General features: G+C 38.6%; 2 protein-coding genes across 2 annotated transcripts; both read left to right on the top strand.

Moving 5' to 3' along the window:
• The first annotated feature begins 607 nt into the window (after window positions 1–607).
• On the top strand, window positions 608–5,571 carry LOC117527543 (metalloproteinase inhibitor 2-like). The gene is made up of 5 exons (XM_034189937.1): window positions 608–811; window positions 3,908–4,002; window positions 4,099–4,204; window positions 5,122–5,246; window positions 5,340–5,571. Exons 1-5 carry the CDS (start codon window positions 682–684, stop codon window positions 5,532–5,534), a joined length of 651 nt encoding a protein of 216 aa, XP_034045828.1. The 5' UTR covers window positions 608–681; the 3' UTR covers window positions 5,535–5,571.
• An 8,772-nt stretch (window positions 5,572–14,343) lies between these two features.
• On the top strand, window positions 14,344–19,279 carry LOC117527542 (metalloproteinase inhibitor 2-like). Its single transcript, XM_034189936.1, has 5 exons — window positions 14,344–14,521; window positions 17,615–17,709; window positions 17,806–17,911; window positions 18,829–18,953; window positions 19,048–19,279. Exons 1-5 carry the CDS (start codon window positions 14,392–14,394, stop codon window positions 19,240–19,242), a joined length of 651 nt encoding a protein of 216 aa, XP_034045827.1. The 5' UTR covers window positions 14,344–14,391; the 3' UTR covers window positions 19,243–19,279.
• The last annotated feature ends 3,727 nt before the right edge of the window (window positions 19,280–23,006 follow it).

The raw sequence follows: 23,006 nt of genomic DNA, 5'->3' as shown, positions 1-23,006 counted from the left end.
CTGATTTCTGGGTTGACACGTTTGCTTTGCATGCTGTTTTGAAGAATAATATCAAGCCACTAAAAATCTCATATTTATTTATTTAGCTCATTAGGTTGTTACTCAGTTTATGATGGTCACACATTATAAGAAACAAAAGATCATTTTATGGAAATAAAAAAATTCAACATGCGCTTTTAAAATGTATTTCATATTTTAAAATGTATCATTTTCTGCTGATCTCCTGCAAATGCAATGAAAATGTAATCAAGGTTTTCAGCACCTGATCAAGAAAATAAGTTTTTTGTATTTATTTGCAAAACAAGGATTTTAATTTGAGATGAACATGCATCATTTATCTGACTATTGTAGAAACATTTTTTTTTTTTAAGTAGCGGGATGACGGTGACTAATGTGATCAATAAATGCCCCGAGTTATGTCATCGGTAACAGTCATGCGGACCTCCACAGCGTTGCTCTGATTGGCTGAGCTCGATGACCCCGCCCCCGGCTGCTCTATTAAAGCGCTCCATCTGCAGCCGAAAACATCAAATTTCAATCTTCTTTAACTTTGTCTCTTAAACTCACTTTTTTTCTTTCTTTCTACTGAAACCTTGTACAATTTTTGTTCATTTTTTATTCTCCTAGTGCTGAACTTTTCTTTGCCACCTGTCTGTCTTAATTCAGTAATAGTTATAAAAAATGTCGTGGACGGTGAAGACGTGTTTCGTGACCCTGATCGTCCTGTTTCTTTGGAGGGACGGAGAGGTGGCTGAAGCCTGCAAATGCTTACCAAAACATCCTCAGCAGTACTTTTGTGACGCAGACGTGGGTAAGAAAGGCAAATGATATATATATATATAATTTTGTAACTCAGGAGAATGAGGATCAATAGATCCTGTGGTCAGTGTTTTGAATTTCAATATTTAAAAGTTTGGCTTTTTGATGCTGGTCAGCTCAGACAAAGACGAAGGCAAAAATTTGAATTGCAGATTCAATTTGATCCCAAAGGGCTCAACTCAATCTTTTTACCTTACAGCTATAAGGATGCAGTAGGTGAATTTCAAAGGATTGTGAATCTCCTTAAAATGATCTCTAATCATAACCTTAATTATAAATCATGGCATTGCCATTTTCTACAGGTCAATGCAAATGCTGAAGGGTATCTTCTGTATCCACAGAGCAACAACATGTAAACACTTATCGGAAGATACCTCGGGATAGGAACATTTTGTAAAAAGTGCACATTAATAAGCACAACCTCAGTGGAGTTGACGGCTCAGGACAGGATTACGTCCTTTGAATATACATGTATATGTGTGTGTATGTATAACCGTTATTTGAGGTGGGGATGAGGGGTGATGTAGTGCACCCCTGGGTTACGCGCCTGTGTGAGACCAATGAAGAGATTTCTTGACTTCTTTAATAAATTACAAGTCAATTCTTTATTTTATCTCCCAAAAAACACTGTTTGTTGCTGCGTTCAATGCAGGTCTTAAGCTAACAAGTCTCAAAAGTCACCAGTTTGTCCAACTGCTTAAACTGCTCTTTGCTCAGGTTCCTGTGGGGTGAGTAGCTGACATATTCAGGAGGAGCTGACATATTCAAAGGCTTCTCTTTTTCCACTGGATTAGCTTTGGAAGATGAAATGGCTAAATATTTGTCAATTTGTGCAGCATCTTGCTGACAGAAGCTTTAATGTGTTGTCACTAGAAGACATTTGGGTGGAAAGAAGATCCTGCCTCTCACTGATGAAACAAAATCTATTATGTTTTAAGTAATTTGAATGCTTTGGGATTTCACTATTTTCCCATTGCTCTTCCCATAGCAGTCAGAGGTCTAGATTGACCTTTTCTGAGCTGAAACAAGCGTGTGTAAGTGCTCACAGGAACTTCTTTCACACGTCGCTGTGTGCATCGATACTTATTCTGCTGGAGAGAGATGGATCATAATTTGTCTGTCCAGCAGCTTCGTGTTTTGAGAACTGAAAAGACAAAGTCAACTCTGCCGTAGTTAATAATAATAACAAAAAAAAAGGAATTGCCTGTAACACAATACAACATACGGTCCAAAAAAAAAAGGAGAGGCAACATTCAATTGATTTTATCTGGGGGGCCGAAGAAATCAGCTTTTTTTTTTTCTTCTCCCATTTTTGACCTTTGACCACTTTGTGGCTTCTGGAGGAGGAAACTGGTTGTACGATGCTCTGCAATTACATGTGTGTTTATTTTATTCCTCTTTTCTTTGTTTTTCAAGCACCATAATCCAAATTGCAAAATCTCCCATTTATTACATGAGCAGTAACAAAATTGCACTCTTTACTTCATTTCTGAAACTTATGATTTTACAGGTTTTGGTCAGTCTGTCACCAGTAAACCATCATTTCCTCTGTGAATACTGCATATTATAATGCAAAAAACATCTACTGTATAATCTACACTGTCAACAATTTAAGTGTGTGTGTGTATTTATGATATCAAGATTTACTTTTTTCTTATTAACCTAAAATCATGCACACTGTTTATTTGACTAGCTGTTCTTTGTCCACATGTAGTCTAGTCTTTACACTAAAGTAAAGTAGATTAGCTGGAATCCAGTTTGGAGCTGAGAGGTTGGACAGTTGAGTTGCTCGGCAACCGCACAGGTCATTTTTTGTATGATACTGTCATAAATTACTTGACGGTCCAAGAGTACTGCTGGAAAAGATCAACAAGCATTTCACTTTTAGTTGCATAATGATCAAACTCACCAACCTATGGATTAATCAACAATTTACCTTCCCACCTGAGGTATCTTCGTGCCCCCGCTGCATACATTCCACTCAATGTGGAGGGAGGGGAGGTGATGGTCTAAAGATAAAAATCAACTTTATTTATCCCAAGAAAATTACTTTGCCAGAGTCCAGAAGCAAGAAACAATGTTTAGTTCAATATACACAATTACAGAAAGTGTTAGTAGTTAAATAAAAATCAAAAACTAATAAATAAATAAGTCAACTAGAATACAAGTACAAAAAGCAAGTGTAGTGTCTAAAATAATAAAATAAAATTCAAGCTAAATGACTGGAAGATATATTGCACAAAATATCTGATAATATTGCACATAAGATGAGTCCGTTATGTAACCGTCCTGTAGAAGGGGGAGGAAGTCTGATTGCCACAGGTAGGAAAGACCTTCTGTGGTGCATCTCAGTGGTCCAGGATGCTGAGCAGTTTCCTCAGCATCCTCCTCTCTGACACCTCCACTGCATATTTCAGCTCAACCCCCAGGACAGAGCCAGCTCTCTTGATGAGCTCATTGAGTGTGTTCATGTCTGCTGATTTCATGTTGTGAAATGTCACTACACGACAGTGTAGAACATGACGCTGGAGACCACCGAATGATAAAACATCTGCAGCTTGTTTCTTCAAACATTGAAAGATCTGAGCTTCCTGAAGTACAGTTGGCATTGATCCTTAATATACAGCATTTGTGTTTACAGTCCAGTCCATTTTATTATGTGGACACCCAGGTACTTGTAGTAATCCTTTTGACCACCTGTTTTCCATTGATGGTAACTGGATTTGGACGGGTCTTCCATCTTCTGAAGTCCACCACCAGCTCCTTCATCTCTGATATGTTGAGCTGCAGGTGGTTGAGTCCACACCACCCCACAAACCTGTCCACCACACCCCTGTGCTCAGCCTGCTGGTCAGTGCCGATGCAGACCACAATGGCAGAGTCGTCCGAAAACTTCTGCAGGTGACAGGACTCTGACCAGCATCTAAAGTCTGAGATGTAGAGTGGGAACAGGAAGGAAGACAGGACCGTCCCCTGTGGTGCCCCCATGCTGCTCCTGATGTCAGATGTTTAGATAGAGACACGGGGCCTACATGCCTCTTGATGCAGGTGACTATTAGTAATTGTGGTTTGTCGTCTCTCTTTTCAGTTATCAGGGCAACTGTGGGTAAGCATGAAGAGGTTGAAAACGGCCCATTCGGAAATCCTACCAACCTGAAGAAGTACAAGATTACACAGATTCAGGTACGTTCCTGAATGTTGCATATCTTATCAGTTTGAAATGATTTGATACGTTCATAAACGTCATTTTCCTTTAAATGTATTTTTTGTTTTTGACAGCTGTACAAAGCTCCTAACCTGACCCAGGAATTCAAAGCCTTCTACACTGCGGACTCTTCTGCTGCGTGTGGAGTGACTCCAGCTGAAGGCGATTATGTCATTGCAGGTAAAACTGTGACCACATTACAAACACAATCACATGCAAAATGTAGATAAGAAAACATGCAAAAACAAGAGCAATCAGTGATTTCTGACATCCGCCGATCTGGATCACCTCCAAAATTCAGCGGAGTCTTCCTTGCCCTAATATCAGTCTGTGGTACAAATTTGAGACTCTGTTAAGTAGTTTTAATGAAATTCTTCAAAGCCTATATAAAGTAAAACTTGGACCAGAATCCAAATTTGGATCCGGATCACCTCCAAAATATAATGGAGTGCCTACAATAGTAGTGACAATATAATGGAGTGACAGACAGACAAATAAACACTGATAATTTTATTACATCCATGGCTACTGTAATGATGGAGAAATAAAATCTCACAATGAATTGCATCATGCAGAACTACAGTCTGCATTGTTTTGCATTGGGATTAAGAATGATTTTAATATTTGTATTCATATTTCTATTTCCAGATTCTTGAGATCTGACGAAGTAAAATGTTAATTTTTCTAAATTTTGACAAATTCATTCAAAATAATAATAACGTCCCTATATGCTCAGCCAGTGGACAAAAAATTATATGCATTCTTCCTCTTGATACAATCAAAATAACTTGACTTGCGATCTCTTCCCACCTGGTCCCGTGGCTTTGCATGTTCGTCTCCCCGTGTTTGGGTGGGTTCACTCCGGCCTCCACTTCCAAAGACAGGCAGGTTAGGTGAATTGGAAACTTTAAAGTGACTGTAGGTGTGGGTGTGTTTCTGTCTATAAGTGGCCCTGCGATAGACTGACACTGTGTCCAGTTTATACCCTCACGCCTATAGTTTTGGAGCCTGAAATAAAAATGATACAAAGACATCTCCTTGGCAAACTGATTTCCTTGTTTAGGATTATTCTGACAGTGTGTGTTCATGTCTGTCAGGCAACCTGGAATCAAACGGGAATCTGCATGTCTCACTTTGTGGCTTCATGGTGCTCTGGGACAGCATTACTGTTGTCCAAAAACAAGGCCTGTGTGGGCAGTATGCAAAGAACTGCGACTGCACGGTAAATACTTCAAATGTGCCATAAGACCAAATCAGAACTTTAAACCATCCGATTAGTTCAACCGCTGTTCTCAACGTCTTCTCTTGTTCTCAGATCACTCGGTGCCATTCCACCCCATGTGGGATCAGCCACAAGATGGAGTGCCTGTGGACGGACGACTTGGTTCAGAACCATAACGGCAGAAAATGGTTACAGGAAAAATATTCTATTTGCGTCAAGAGGCCTGACAACTCCTGCAGCTGGCAGAGCAGGAGAAAATCACACAGCTCCAAAAATGAAGAGTCTTAAAAGTCTGTGTTTAAATATACTCTAGTAGAAATTCAAATCCAACAACCAGATTCTAAAATTGAGGGTCTTTTTTTTGGGGGGGGGGGGGGGGGGGGGGGGGGGGGAGTAGTCCATGGTGAGGCTGTTGCAACAAACAAAATGAAAATCTTTTGAATTGTAGTCCCCTCACCCCCGCATAAGCAAAATTTGCTTTCAAACATGACATTTTTTCCTTCAAAATCCCAAGCACTTACTCATAAACCACGTCTTTAACTGACACTGTGAATTTTCACAGTTCAGTGCTAGCCTTCAATTACTTTTTTCAGATATTATTGATATGGATCCAGAACACTTCATTGTCTGCGTGTGCAACAGAATGTACTGGTTCTATATTATTATATTATTTATGTATGCATTTGTGGTGTGTTAAACATTCGAGTGCAAGAGTCACATCATGATGTAAACAGTCAGTACGTCTTCAATTTAAATTTATTTTCATTTATATAGCGCCAAATCACAACAGAGTGGCCTCAAAGCACTTCACACAGGAAAGGTCTAACCTTACCAACCCCCAGAGCAACAACTGTAAGGAAAAACTCCCTCTGAGGAAGAAACCTCAAGCAGACCAGACTCAAAGGGTGGACCCTCTGCTTGGGCCATGCTACAAACATAAATTACAGAACAATTCACTTAACTAAAACACTTCTTGTTTTACTTAATCTTTTTAAATTCTTTAACAGCCAAGGATGCAGTTTGAACACAAATATCACAGCAATAATTTTTGCTACCATGAAAACTTTATTTAAAAAAAAGAGGTTTGAATCTTCTCTTATGTTTTATTTCTCTTTAATGATTCACATCTTTCTGCTTGAGCATGTTTAATTGAAACTGGTAATTCATTGCATTCTATTGAAGAAAAGCTATTTTTGCTAAAATACTTAAATCATTGCAACAAAATACAGATGTTTGTGTAAATCATTGCAACAAAATACAGATGTTTGTGTCAACTAAATATCAAATAAATTAAGGCGTATGTCAAGGAAATGTCATGTGCCTTATTGAGATTTGTTGTTTCCCACTTTTGTAAAAACATGAACGTGTTATCAAAATTGTAGTTATTCTTCAGCTGGTTTCACATGAGACTTGAAGAAAAGTCAGATTTTTAAATGCGTGCTCAGAAGTAACAATCCTGTTCATCCGACTACGACATTAATGTCAAACTCTGCCTTGATGTGGTAACTTTTACATTACTTTTTGTGAATGTAAAATTTGAAAAATGAAAAAATGAAAAATTTAATGGCTGATGAAAGATTATGGAGTGTTATTGTCGCTTTAAGGACTCCCCATGGAGAAACACCTCGTTGGAAGCCTTACAGAACAAGTTGGAACATGCCCAGCTGTTAAACAATTTCTTGGATACTCACTCGACTGAAAACCATCGAAAGCCGCCTGAATTTTACGAATGGCTATCAACACGGAGGTGTTTCTCTGTAGCGCCTCGCCATGAGCGGCTGCGTGCCGACGCGCCAATCCGTCCGCACGTCTTTCATTAGAAAATCTCATTTAACAATGGAATGTCCAGATAAACTGCTGATCCCGACCTCTTCTGAAACTTCTCTGTTCTCTCACGACATCCTGGGTCAACAGAGGCTTAAATTTGGAAGTTTTCAGCTCGAAACAGGCTGACGGCTGCGGCTCGGGGCGCGGTGCGCCAACCGACTCCGTGGGTTGTCCTTAAAGCGACAGTAACACTCCATAATCTCTCATCAGCCGTTAAAATTTTCATCGAAAACCGTCTGAATTTCTCGAATGGTGTCCACTTCCATGTGTCTCACAGTTTCTGAAAAAATTTTGATGAAGCAAAGCGGCAGTCTCTCAGCAAGTTGTCAGACAAAGGAATTGCGATGGGAGGAGTGGACCACTGCTCACACAAAGTCTGCTCACAGGCGAATGACGCAACCGACAGGCGTGAAAAAACTCACGCATGTGCGTGAGGGTTCAAGCTTGTCTAACGTAATCGCACATGATTCAAATCCATATAGTTTAAAAAAAATAAATAAAACGGTCGGTTTCTTTTCTCACAGACCTCATATATATACACACATACATACATACATATATATATATATATATATATATATATACATACAGGCATACACATATGGTCATACTAACTATACAAGAAAAGAGAAAAAAGGTGCATAAACAATTTAACTGAATCACAAAATTTCAAAACACAACCAAACAAGTAAGAGTGAACAGTGACAAAAACGGTAAACCTAATCCTTCAACCTATAACAAGTAAATATATTATTTTTGTAAAGCCTTTTAAAACCAACCAGTATACCAAGTATTTTAATATTATCAGGACAATTATTCCAAATATTAACACCCCTGACGGAAACACAATTACTTTTAACAGTAGTACAGATCTTCAATTTCTCAGATAATAATGTTCCTCTCAAACTGTAACTGGAAAACTTATTTTTAACTTTATACATAATCTGTATTGTACTATAATCAACTAAGTCCCAGAATTTAAAATTTGCCGACAAACAAATAACAAATTTGTTTGCTCTCGATATGGTTTATTACTGATAATTCATATAGCTTTCTTTTGCAACAGAAAAACTGGTTTAGTATTAGTTCTGTATGTATTTCTCCAAACCTCGACACAATATGTCATATATGGAACAAGTAATGCATGATATAAAGTGGTTACTGCATGTTGGGTGAGGAAGTCCTGGGCTTTATGCAGAATTGCAATGGCTTTTGACATTTTAGTTTTAACATAGTTAATATGTTTTTTCCAGCTTAATCTATCATCAATATGAACACCAAGAAATTTTGTATCTGTTACAATTTCAATATCATGTAGTAAGTTTTTTGCTTAAATTCCTGGACTTATTTCCAAATATGCTACACTTAGTTTTACCAAAATGGAGCAATAATTTATTTAAATCAAACCATTTTTTAAATTTACGTAATTCGTTCTCCATCTTGTCCAGGAGCTGTCCCAAATGATCCCCACTACAAAACACAGTCGTATCATCCGCAAATAAAATACAACTTACATACTTAGAAACCAAACATATATCATTAATATACAAAAGGAACAACAGTGGCCCAAGGACTGAACCCTGGGGCACCCCACAAGTAATCTTCAAAAACTCAGAATTTGTCCCACCAAAGTGGACAAAATGATACCTACTGTCTAAGTAGCTCGCTATCCAGTCATGTGCCAATCCCCTGATACCATACTTCTGTAATTTGTCCAATAGCAAGGTATGATCTATAGTATCAAATGCTTTCTGTAAATCAAAAAAAAAAAAAAAAACCCCTACAGTATATTGCTTATTTTCAATCGCGTTGGTAATTTGTTCAACGAAGTCCATCACAGTCAGCGAAGTAGTGCGATTCTTTCTAAAACCGTATTGCTGCTCGCTAAGAATATGATGTTTAGTTAAAAAATCATTTAACCTAATTTCAAATACCTTTACCAGAATTTTGGAAAATTGTGGTAAGAGGGAGATTGGCCTATAATTGCAAAAGACATGCTTGTCACCAGATTTGAACAATGGGATCACTTTAGCTATTTTCATTTTGAAAGGAAATTTCCCAGTCATCAATGACAAATTACAGATCTATGTTAAAGGTTTAACAATGCAATCAATAATATTTTTAACCAAAGACATATCAAAATGATCACTATCAGTTGATTTTTTCCCTTTAAGTTTGTGAACTATATCAATAATTTCTATTTCATCCATTCCTTTAATGAACATTGAATCACAAACTGTTCCTATTGTTCTGCTGTGATTCAAGGAGCACGTTTTGGAAGGAACATTTAAATTTGCTAAGTTTTTACCTACATTAACAAAATAACCATTAAATGATCTGCTTTGTTTTCTTAAACAATTTCTGTCAGTATATGTATAAAAATAGGCAGGATATTCTTTGACATCTTTTTTCTTATTTATGATTTCATTTAAGAACCTCCAAGCAGGGTCGGACTGGGAACAAATTTCGGCCCTGGCATTTTTACTCTGGACCAGCCCACTATTGGCCCGATGAATCCACCCCCAAACACGCACACCCACCCGCCCATACCAAACCCCCAATGAACAAATACTATACACCTAAACACCATGAACACACACCTAAACACACACTTTCACTGTCATTTCACCTTGATCATAGTACAAAATGGAAGCAAAAGCACACAGGTGGAAAAAAGCTTTTGTGTCTCCAAAGTGTGTGTGTGTGTGTGTGTGTGTGTGTGTGTGTGTGTGTGTGTGTGTGTGAGAGAGAGAGAGAAAATTAAGATAATATTTTGCATGAACATTACTGAGTGGAATGGAGGCAAAAAAGAAGCTTGAAAAACTTAAATAACTTGACTAACTAATAACACCAAAACCTTTAAATTGGTTAAAATTAATTAACAGTGTAGAGGACAAAGCAAATTAAGTATACAAAACCACTTAATTAAATGCGTTGCTAAACTTGGGTTTGTCTGACTATAAGTGTCTTGTGTGTACTCAGTGGCTGAGTTAGAATTTCTTTAAAAAAACATGCAAATTGCTATTTTAGGGTTTTGTTTTGTTTTTAAACTGAGCAAATAATTTGTTTTAGAGTGTGGAATACGCCAAAGAATATTTCACTTCTGTGAACTGATCCTCATAACGTGTAAAGTGAAATCAAAATGCCAGCATGGCTGCAGCTTTGAACAGTTACAAACAGCCCCGGCCTCCCCTATTACCATTATAACTGGTCTGCTGTCCCATAAAGATCACAGCTTTGACCCCCTAAAACAAACAAAAACATCACTCATTTGTTTTAAATTAAATTTTCACCCTCGTTTCCACACCAGGAGCAACATTGGGGAATAAATCCGAGCAGCAGGGAGAGCGCGAAGCGCAGAGAAGTCCGGGCGCCGAGGAGTCAGTCCATTCACAGGGGCGCAGTGTTGCCAGATATGAAATATGAAACTATCGTAACAAAACCTCAAAATTATCGTATTTTGGGAGAAATGATCGTACACAAACAAAACGCATAAAACGTAGCTATTTTAGCTTTTTTTTTTTTTTTTTTTTTTAATTTCCAAAGAATTTTATGTCACATTTTTAAACAGTAATCATAGGAATGGGGAAACTAGAACGCACTACTAGAAAGATTTTTTTTTTTCTGTGAAGGGACACAAACATGTGTTAATTACCAGACTAGAAAGAGTTGAATTCAACCTCGAGGTCACTGTCGTCATTCGATGCCATGGACACTTGTGCAGATTTTGTTCAACACAGAAAAAATGTTGACACCTCCATAAGGAACTTGAACTTTTTTTATTTTTCTTGTCTATCTCTTTGCTCTTGTGTTTATTCGTTGTTATTGCATTTGTTGAAATAAAGTTTCGAAAAAAAAAAGGTGTTGGTTGGGTAATCTTTCTGTCACGGCAGAGATTAGATGGAACTCATTACTTTGTATGAGAGGGGGCGGGCTTTCAAATGACTGTCCCGGGCGGCCAAAGCCTGCAGCAGCCCTGTGTGTGGTGTGTCTTTGATGCCGCCTGAGTGCAACGCCTGCAAAATGATTCTTGGGTGTCAGAGAGAGATGCGTGTTTGGGCAACCAACTGAAATGATCGTACATTTTGGATTTTTTCCCATTATTGATCGTACATCGTACAGAGGGTAAAACTATCGCACAAATACGATAATTATCGTACATCTGGCAACACTGCAGGGGCGGGAGCGGCCGCCTGCTCTTCCTGCAATCTGATTGGCCACCTAGTATGCTTCTCCAATTGTCATTGGCTGTTGGTCATGTCAATCATTATGCTCGATGTAAGTCACCGTTGTGTGATCAAACGGAAACAAAACTGAAACCTAGAATAAGACTGCGCCGTGTATGAAACAATACAGAACTTTTGTTTTGACACAAATTCAGGAAGTGGTTCTGCAGCTGCGCCGATTAAATGCTGTAGCTTCACCGATCACGGACTTTCCTCGTGTTGACAGCAGCGCGCGGTTCGAGAACACTGTATTTCCACAATCTCTATAAATATGGGAGGGCCGGCCCACGCACGTGAAAACGTGCAGCGGCCCACCGGGCAAATGCCCAAAATCACAGATTATCAGTCCGAGTATGCCTCCAATGCCTTTATATTAATTTAATTTTTTTCCAATATGAGAATAATATTGAGATTTATGAGAATAAAAACCAAATCATACATCTTCAAACAATCCATTGCATACAGTAATTATTAAAACAGGTGATTCATAATTCAACATGTTTTTAAATGTGTTTCACACTTAAAATTCATCATGTTTGTGCTGATCTCCTGCAAGTGCTATGAAAATGTAATCAAGGTTTTCACCACTTGATCAAGAAATCAAGTTTTTGTTTTTTGTTGAAAACAAGGATTTTTATTTGAGATGCACACACACACACACACACACACACACACAACACACACACACACACACACACACACACACACACACACACACACACACACACACACACACACCACACACACACACACACACACACACACACACACACACACACACAAGCAGAAACAGTACCCGCCACTTCACTGATGTGCAAATTTAATATTGCTTTGTGATAATAATAATACATTATTCATAAATATGTCTCAGGTCAGGTTAGGTCTGCCTGGTACCATGTGTCACTGCATCCACCACACAATGGAACCACTTTGGATCCTGGATGACAACCACGCAGGCTGACAACCAGTCTGTTCCCACTTCCAGTAAGTCGCCATCTATCTGTCACAGTCTGGTGATAGGTTGGTGTCCTCTTGTCCTCTTCCAGTAGCTGCGGTCCTCAAGCCCATAATGTCTTATCTGACATTATACTAGCTGGTGCCACTTGGGTCTACATTTCTTTGGAGGATCCTTGGACACCAAAGACATCCAGTCATTGCTTTAGCTCAGGGGCTAGTGTCCAAGTCTCACCACCACACAAAAAAACATCAGGACTCTGAATATTTGGAACTTTGTTCTCTTACAAAGGTATCTGTGTCTCCAAACACCTCCGTCCACTGACCTCATGAGACCATGAGCTGTTCTCACATGTCTCTCCATCTCAAAGGCTGAGGACTCAGTGACATGAACGTCATTGCTGAGATGATTAAAAAAATAATCAGTCTTGAAGGTTCTGTTTGTGTTTAAGTTCAGCACGTTATCCTAGAAAAACAAAACAAAAAAAAACATAGATTATCTCTGCTGGATAACTGTTTGTCCTTCTGTGTTTCGTTTCCAATCTGCCATCACCAATGAAGCAGTTTATGTTCTTCATGTGCGGAAAAACTGGATCCTAACGGTTGTATTGTCTGCTGTCCTGTATTTTACCACTGAAGAAACCTTCATAAAAAGATGAAAAATTTATTTTAATGTTGCACCAGAAAAAATATTGGAAAAGATCATTTAACTCCTACTTTTTTATGTTTGCTGTTCAAAAAATTGTTAAAAGTAATGCAAACCAATTACCTGCCTCACTGAACAATAAGTTATTTCGGCTTCTCCCTTTTCACATCGGAGGTACTACAGCAGATTCGATGTGTTTGCACAAGTTTACGCTGGATGCTCTTCATGACCCAACTCCACATTAAATGGAGAATGGTCACGGGTGACCTTGACCACCTGGGACCCTTCTGTTTTTTGGAAGCAAGCCTCAATGAATGTACGGTGGAAAAAGCTGTCTTCTGTCACCAAAAGGATTAGGGTGTGAAAATGAATTATAGGATGGGCATAAACAACAAAATGGACAATACGTTCCTTTAAGGGAAAACACGGTCAATTTAAATGATTGATTAAAATTTATAATTCCTGTGATGAACATTGGCTTTCATTCAGAAGTGTTCTTTAATTGATATGATTTCATCACAATAAGAAAATAGTGATGACTTTTTTTTTTTACTATCAACTTTCTAGCAGTAAAATATGCAGAGAGACAGCATGTCTTATTCTCTCAAATAACCCATCTTTAAAAAAAAATCTGAAGAATTTAATGGAGAACAGTCAATAGGTTTAAAAAATGTGAATTATATGGCTTATTTGGTGTAATTTTAGGTTTTTATTAACTTTGTTCGACAACACTGTAATTTTTTTTATCTTCAAAACACTTCATGTATGATTATTATAGCAACTTGGTGCACTTCATTGCAAGTCCAAATATTCTGATTTCTGGGTTGACACGTTTGCTTTGCATGCTGTTTTGAAGAATAATATCAAGCCACTAAAAAATCTCATATTTATTTATTTAGCTCATTAGGTTGTTACTCAGTTTATGATGGTCACACATTATAAGAAACAAAAGATCATTTTATGGAAATAAAAAAATTCAACATGCGCTTTTAAAATGTATTTCATATTTTAAAATGTATCATTTTCTGCTGATCTCCTGCAAATGCAATGAAAATGTAATCAAGGTTTTCAGCACCTGATCAAGAAAATAAGTTTTTTGTATTTATTTGCAAAACAAGGATTTTAATTTGAGATGAACATGCATCATTTATCTGACTATTGTAGAAACATTTTTTTTTTTTAAGTAGCGGGATGACGGTGACTAATGTGATCAATAAATGCCCGAGTTATGTCATCGGTAACAGTCATGCGGACCTCCACAGCGTTGCTCTGATTGGCTGAGCTCGATGACCCCGCCCCCGGCTGCTCTATTAAAGCGCTCCATCTGCAGCCGAAAACATCAAATTTCAATCTTCTTTAACTTTGTCTCTTAAACTCACTTTTTTTCTTTCTTTCTACTGAAACCTTGTACAATTTTGTTCATTTTTTATTCTCCTAGTGCTGAACTTTTCTTTGCCACCTGTCTGTCTTAATTCAGTAATAGTTATAAAAAATGTCGTGGACGGTGAAGACGTGTTTCGTGACCCTGATCGTCCTGTTTCTTTGGAGGGACGGAGAGGTGGCTGAAGCCTGCAAATGCTTACCAAAACATCCTCAGCAGTACTTTTGTGACGCAGACGTGGGTAAGAAAGGCAAATAATATATATATATAATTTTGTAACTCAGGAGAATGAGGATCAATAGATCCTGTGGTCAGTGTTTTGAATTTCAATATTTAAAAGTTTGGCTTTTTGATGCTGGTCAGCTCAGACAAAGACGAAGGCAAAAATTTGAATTGCAGATTCAATTTGATCCCAAAGGGCACAACTCAATCTTTTTACCTTACAGCTATAAGGATGCAGTAGGTGAATTTCAAAGGATTGTGAATCTCCTTAAAATGATCTCTAATCATAACCTTAATTATAAATCATGGCATTGCCATTTTCTACAGGTCAATGCAAATGCTGAAGGGTATCTTCTGTATCCACAGAGCAACAACATGTAAACACTTATCGGAAGATACCTCGGGATAGGAACATTTTGTAAAAAGTGCACATTAATAAGCACAACCTCAGTGGAGTTGACGGCTCAGGACAGGATTACGTCCTTTGAATATACATGTATATGTGTGTGTATGTATAACCGTTATTTGAGGTGGGGATGAGGGGTGATGTAGTGCACCCCTGGGTTACGCGCCTGTGTGAGACCAATGAAGAGATTTCTTGACTTCTTTAATAAATTACAAGTCAATTCTTTATTTTATCTCCCAAAAAACACTGTTTGTTGCTGCGTTCAATGCAGGTCTTAAGCTAACAAGTCTCAAAAGTCACCAGTTTGTCCAACTGCTTAAACTGCTCTTTGCTCAGGTTCCTGTGGGGTGAGTAGCTGACATATTCAGGAGGAGCTGACGTATTCAAAGGCTTCTCTTTTTCCACTGGATTAGCTTTGGAAGATGAAATGGCTAAATATTTGTCAATTTGTGCAGCATCTTGCTGACAGAAGCTTTAATGTGTTGTCACTAGAAGACATTTGGGTGGAAAGAAGATCCTGCCTCTCACTGATGAAACAAAATCTATTATGTTTTAAGTAATTTGAATGCTTTGGGATTTCACTATTTTCCCATTGCTCTTCCCATAGCAGTCAGAGGTCTAGATTGACCTTTTCTGAGCTGAAACAAGCGTGTGTAAGTGCTCACAGGAACTTCTTTCACACGTCGCTGTGTGCATCGATACTTATTCTGCTGGAGAGAGATGGATCATAATTTGTCTGTCCAGCAGCTTCGTGTTTTGAGAACTGAAAAGACAGAGTCAACTCTGCCGTAGTTAATAATAATAACAAAAAAAAAAGGAATTGCCTGTAACACAATACAACATACGGTCCAAAAAAAAAGGAGAGGCAACATTCAATTGATTTTATCTGGGGGGCCGAAGAAATCAGCTTTTTTTTTTTTTTTCTCCCATTTTTGACCTTTGACCACTTTGTGGCTTCTGGAGGAGGAAACTGGTTGTACGATGCTCTGCAATTACATGTGTGTTTATTTTATTCCTCTTTTCTTTGTTTTTCAAGCACCATAATCCAAATTGCAAAATCTCCCATTTATTACATGAGCAGTAACAAAATTGCACTCTTTACTTCATTTCTGAAACTTATGATTTTACAGGTTTTGGTCAGTCTGTCACCAGTAAACCATCATTTCCTCTGTGAATACTGCATATTATAATGCAAAAAACATCTACTGTATAATCTACACTCTCAACAATTTAAGTGTGTGTGTGTATTTATGATATCAAGATTACTTTTTTCTTATTAACCTAAAATCATGCACACTGTTTATTTGACTAGCTGTTCTTTGTCCACATGTAGTCTAGTCTTTACACTAAGTAAAGTAGATTAGCTGGAATCCAGTTTGGAGCTGAGAGGTTGGACAGTTGAGTTGCTCGGCAACCGCACAGGTCATTTTTTGTATGATACTGTCATAAATTACTTGACGGTCCAAGAGTACTGCTGGAAAAGATCAACAAGCATTTCACTTTTAGTTGCATAATGATCAAACTCACCAACCTATGGATTAATCAACAATTTACCTTCCCACCTGAGGTATCTTCGTGCCCCCGCTGCATACATTCCACTCAATGTGGAGGGAGGGGAGGTGATGGTCTAAAGATAAAAATCAACTTTATTTATCCCAAGAAAATTACTTTGCCAGAGTCCAGAAGCAAGAAACAATGTTTAGTTCAATATACACAATTACAGAAAGTGTTAGTTGTTAAATAAAAATCAAAAACTAATAAATAAATAAGTCAACTAGAATACAAGTACAAAAAGCAAGTGTAGTGTCTAAAATAATAAAATAAAATTCAAGCTAAATGACTGGAAGATATATTGCACAAAATATCTGATAATATTGCACATAAGATGACTCCGTTATGTAACCGTCCTGTAGAAGGGGGAGGAAGTCTGATTGCCACAGGTAGGAAAGACCTTCTGTGGTGCATCTCAGTGGTCCAGGATGCTGAGCAGTTTCCTCAGCATCCTCCTCTCTGACACCTCCACCGCATATTTCAGCTCAACCCCCAGGACAGGGCCAGCTCTCTTGATGAGCTCATTGAGTGTGTTCATGTCTGCTGATTTCATGTTGTGAAATGTCACTACACGACAGTGTAGAACATGACGCTGGAGACCACCGAATGATAAAACATCTGCAGCTTGTTTCTTCAAACATTGAAAGATCTGAGCTTCCTGAAGTACAGTTGGCATTGATCCTTCATATACAGCATTTGTGTTTACAGTCCAGTCCATTTTATTATGTGGACACCCAGGTACTTGTAGTAATCCTTTTGACCACCTGTTTTCCATTGATGGTAACTGGATTTGGACGGGTCTTCCATCATCTGAAGTCCACCACCAGCTCCTTCATCTCTGATATGTTGAGCTGCAGGTGGTTGAGTCCACACCACCCCACAAACCTGTCCACCACACTCCTGTGCTCAGCCTGCTGGTCAGTGCCGATGCAGACCACAATGGCAGAGTCGTCCGAAAACTTCTGCAGGTGACAGGACTCTGACCAGCATCTAAAGTCTGAGATGTAGAGTGGGAACAGGAAGGAAGACAGGACCGTCCCCTGTGGTGCCCCCATGCTGCTCCTGATGTCAGATGTTTAGATAGAGACACGAGGCCTACATGCCTCTTGATGCAGGTGACTATTAGTAATTGTGGTTTGTCGTCTCTCTTTTCAGTTATCAGGGCGACTGTGGGTAAGCATGAAGAGGTTGAAAACGGCCCATTCGGAAATCCTACCAACCTGAAGAAGTACAAGATTACACAGATTCAGGTACGTTCCTGAATGTTGCATATCTTATCAGTTTGAAATGATTTGATACGTTCATAAACGTCATTTTCCTTTAAATGTATTTTTTGTTTTTGACAGCTGTACAAAGCTCCTAACCTGACCCAGGAATTCAAAGCCTTCTACACTGCGGACTCTTCTGCTGCGTGTGGAGTGACTCCAGCTGAAGGCGATTATGTCATTGCAGGTAAAACTGTGACCACATTACAAACACAATCACATGCAAAATGTAGATAAGAAAACATGCAAAAACAAGAGCAATCAGTGATTTCTGACATCCGCCGATCTGGATCACCTCCAAAATTCAGCGGAGTCTTCCTTGCCCTAATATCAGTCTGTGGTACAAATTTGAGACTCTGTTAAGTAGTTTTAATGAAATTCTTCAAAGCCTATATAAAGTAAAACTTGGACCAGAATCCAAATTTGGATCCGGATCACCTCCAAAATATAATGGAGTGCCTACAATAGTAGTGACAATATAATGGAGTGACAGACAGACAAATAAACACCGATGATTTTATTACATCCGTGGCTACTGTAATGATGGAGAAATAAAATCTCACAATGAATTGCATCATGCAGAACTACAGTCTGCATTGTTTTGCATTGGGATTAAGAATGATTTTAATATTTGTATTCATATTTCTATTTCCAGATTCTTGAGATCTGACGAAGTAAAATGTTAATTTTTCTAAATTTTGACAAATTCATTCAAAATAATAATAACGTCCCTATATGCTCAGCCAGTGGACAAAAAATTATATGCATTCTTCCTCTTGATACAATCAAAATAACTTGACTTGCGATCTCTTCCCACCTGGTCCCGTGGCTTTGCATGTTCGTCTCCCCGTGTTTGGGTGGGTTCACTCCGGCCTCCACTTCCAAAGACAGGCAGGTTAGGTGAATTGGAAACTTTAAAGTGAGTGTAGTTGTGGGTGTGTTTCTGTCTATAAGTGGCCCTGCGATAGACTGACACTGTGTCCAGTTTATACCCTCACGCCTATAGTTTTGGAGCCTGAAATAAAAATGATACAAAGACATCTCCTTGGCAAACTGATTTCCTTGTTTAGGATTATTCTGACAGTGTGTGTTCATGTCTGTCAGGCAACCTGGAATCAAACGGGAATCTGCATGTCTCACTTTGTGGCTTCATGGTGCTCTGGGACAGCATTACTGTTGTCCAAAAACAAGGCCTGTGTGGGCAGTATGCAAAGAACTGCGACTGCACGGTAAATACTTCAAATGTGCCATAAGACCAAAATCAGAACTTTAAACCATCCGATTAGTTCAACCGCTGTTCTCAACGTCTTCTCTTGTTCTCAGATCACTCGGTGCCATTCCACCCCATGTGGGATCAGCCACAAGATGGAGTGCCTGTGGACGGACGACTTGGTTCAGAACCATAACGGCAGAAAATGGTTACAGGAAAAATATTCTATTTGCGTCAAGAGGCCTGACAACTCCTGCAGCTGGCAGAGCAGGAGAAAATCACACAGCTCCAAAAATGAAGAGTCTTAAAAGTCTGTGTTTAAATATACTCTAGTAGAAATTCAAATCCAACAACCAGATTCTAAAATTGAGGGTCTTTTTTTTGGGGGGGGGGGGGGGGGGGTAGTCCATGGTGAGGCTGTTGCAACAAACAAAATGAAAATCTTTTGAATTGTAGTCCCCTCACCCCCGCATAAGCAAAATTTGCTTTCAAACATGACATTTTTTTCCTTCAAAATCCCAAGCACTTACTCATAAACCACGTCTTTAACTGACACTGTGAATTTTCACAGTTCAGTGCTAGCCTTCAATTACTTTTTTCAGATATTATTGGTATGGATCCAGAACACTTTCATTGTCTGCGTGTGCAACAGAATGTACTGGTTCTATATTATTATTATTATTTATGTATGCATTTGTGGTGTGTTAAACATTCGAGTGCAAGAGTCACATCATGATGTAAACAGTCAGTACGTCTTCAATTTAAATTTATTTTCATTTATATAGCGCCAAATCACAACAGAGTGGCCTCAAAGCACTTCACACAGGAAAGGTCTAACCTTACCAACCCCCAGAGCAACAACTGTAAGGAAAAACTCCCTCTGAGGAAGAAACCTCAAGCAGACCAGACTCAAAGGGGTGACCCTCTGCTTGGGCCATGCTACAAACATAAATTACAGAACAATTCACTTAACTAAAACACTTCTTGTTTTACTTAATCTTTTTAAATTCTTTAACAGCCAAGGATGCAGTTTGAACACAAATATCACAGCAATAATTTTTGCTACCATGAAAACTTTATTTAAAAAAAAGAGGTTTGAATCTTCTCTTATGTTTTATTTCTCTTTAATGATTCACATCTTTCTGCTTGAGCATGTTTAATTGAAACTGGTATTTCATTGCATTCTATTGAAGAAAAGCTATTTTTGCTAAAATACTTAAATCATTGCAACAAAATACAGATGTTTGTGTAAATCATTGCAACAAAATACAGATGTTTGTGTAAATCATTGCAACAAAATACAGATGTTTGTGTCAACTAAATATCAAATAAATTAAGGCGTATGTCAAGGAAATGTCATGTGCCTTATTGAGATTTGTTTGTTTCCCACTTTTGTAAAAACATGAACGTGTTATCAAAATTGTAGTTATTCTTCAGCTGGTTTCACATGAGACTTGAAGAAAAGTCAGATTTTTAAATGCGTGCTCAGAAGTAACAATCCTGTTCATCTGACTACGACATTAATGTCAAACTCTGCCTCGATGTGGTAACTTTTACATTACTTTTTGTGAATGTGTACTGGGCAAATCTTAGACTAAAATACAAGTTGTCTGTTGGATTTGTGCACGTTTACTTGGAGCCCAATTTAGTCCATCAGCTTAATCACAGATTTACAGCTAATTGCATATAAAACTGTGTAAAACATTAAAATGTTTCATATTTCATCTTTTAACATAAATTATGTACATGACTGACAAATGTTCTTTTTATCTGCTGCCCCCTAGTGGTTGTAACACATTACTAATTTATTCCAGAACCAATTATTTATCAAATTAGATACTCGAAAGATAAACATGGAATTTAAAGTTAAGAAACGCAACAGCTAAAATAAGAAAATTTTGGAAAAACTGTGTTGCGAACATTTCAACTGATCGACCCCTCGTCGGAATCAAATGTTTCATGTCGTGTTTTGAGCACCAACAACAATGAACCGTTTTAGTTTTTAGTGTTTTGAACATTTCCAAACGCTCAGTCAGGTTCTGAAACAGTTTTTATTTAATTTTTCAAACGGCAATTCATTTTCAGTAATAGTTTCATTGAGCATTTTGTAACATTGAATTGTTTAACAATTGTCATTTGTTGTTTTAAGCGTTTGCGCTCACATTTACCAAAAGAATACAGACGGTTGCCCAGTTCCGGATCACCTTTTTTAAAGTCCCGCTATACAGAGCCATAATGCAACTGAATGTCCTTTATTGTGTATTGTTGTATTGGGTATTTGGATGTTATTTAGCTGAAAAAGTCTGGGTGGTGTAGCACTTCTACTTAAAGTGTGAAGCCACATTATGTGTGGCGCAAACATTTGCCAGAAATGCATCACGACACTCTGCGTCACTTTGGGTTCATTCCTGGCATCTGGCTGGTGCCCTTCTAATGCAGAATGATACACACTGTGCCTGAGAATGTGTTTTGAACACAAAATGATAGAAATTATAGTTATTAAATGAGAATTTACTTCATTTCAAAAAGCGCCGTTATACGTTGAGAGACAGCTGGTGCATTTTGCGGCAGCAGCATCTTGTCTCAGTGTCTACGTTTTTACGAGCAAAAAATGAAGTGTGGAGGTGAGATTTCTCCCGAATTAAAAAGTAAAAGCCCCCACATTCATGCCCATTCGTGATTTTGAGATGAGCCCCAAAGTCCACAAAGCTCACAACTACAGACACGAGGCTGCTGCTTCAGTGATCCGGAACTGACAAATTGTCGCGTCAGAGATAAATGTGCGCAGCAATTAAACGGCAAGACATAACACACTGACATTTTCTACCCAAGTAAGTAAGTATTTCCCCACTCTAGAACCAAAAACACCGAACGGCTAACTCTCCTTTGCTACATTTTAGAGATCGTTACTTTAAAACTTGCAGGAATGAGTGAGTCAGAAAAAGCGCGCACACCACAGACACCGGGATGCTTTGATTCCTCTGCTGATCACAAGGACGGCTGGATCTGGTCGAGCTTGTGGTCGTTTGTAGACAAAACATCAATCTTTCCATTGGTACTAAGTATTAGCTTATTCGTGCCGATTATGAGAAACGGCGGCACAAAAACTACAGCAGTGATCCAGAACTGGCAATGATCCGAAACTGGGCAAGTGACTGTACAGTAGTGTTCAGAATAATAGTAGTGCTATGTGACTAAGAAGATTAATCCAGGTTTTGAGTATATTTCTTATTGTTACATGAGAAACAAGGTACCAGTAGATTCTCACAAATCCAACAAGACCAAGCATTCATGATATGCACACTCTTAAGGCTATGACATTGGGCTATTAGTAAAAAAAAAAAAAAGTACACTCAACAAAAATATAAAAGCAACACTTTTGGTTTTGCTCTCATTTTGTATGAGATGAACTCAAAGATCTAAAACTTTTTCCACATACACAATATCACCATTTCCCTCAAATATTGTTCACAAACCAGGCTAAATCTGTGATAGTGAGCACTTCTCCTTTGCTGAGATAATCCATCCCACCTCACAGGTGTGCCATATCAAGATGCTGATTAGACACCATGATTAGTGCACAGGTGTGCCTTAGACTGTCCACAATAAAAGGCCACTCTGAAAGGTGCAGTTTTATCACACAGCACAATGCCACAGATGTCGCAAGATTTGAGGGAGCGTGCAATTGGCATGCTGACAGCAGGAATGTCAACCAGAGCTGTTGCTCGTGTATTGAATGTTCATTTCTCTACCATAAGCCGTCTCCAAAGGCGTTTCAGAGAATTTGGCAGTACATCCAACCAGCCTCACAACCGCAGACCACGTGTAACCACACCAGCCCAGGACCTCCACATCCAGCATGTTCACCTCCAAGATCGTCTGAGACCAGCCACTCGGACAGCTGCTGAAACAATTGGTTTGCATAACCAAAGAATTTCTGCACAAACTGTCAGAAACCGTCTCAGGGAAGCTGATCTGCATGCTCGTCGTCCTCATCGGGGTCTCGACCTGACTCCAGTTCGTCGTCGTAACCGACTTGAGTGGGCAAATGCTCACATTCGCAGGTGTTTGG

The sequence above is a fragment of the Thalassophryne amazonica genome, chromosome 16 (assembly GCF_902500255.1).
Source record: "Thalassophryne amazonica chromosome 16, fThaAma1.1, whole genome shotgun sequence".
NCBI lineage: Eukaryota > Metazoa > Chordata > Actinopteri > Batrachoidiformes > Batrachoididae > Thalassophryne > Thalassophryne amazonica.
Note: the sequence above shows the minus strand (reverse complement) of the source record. Positions and strands in the feature narration are given on the sequence as shown.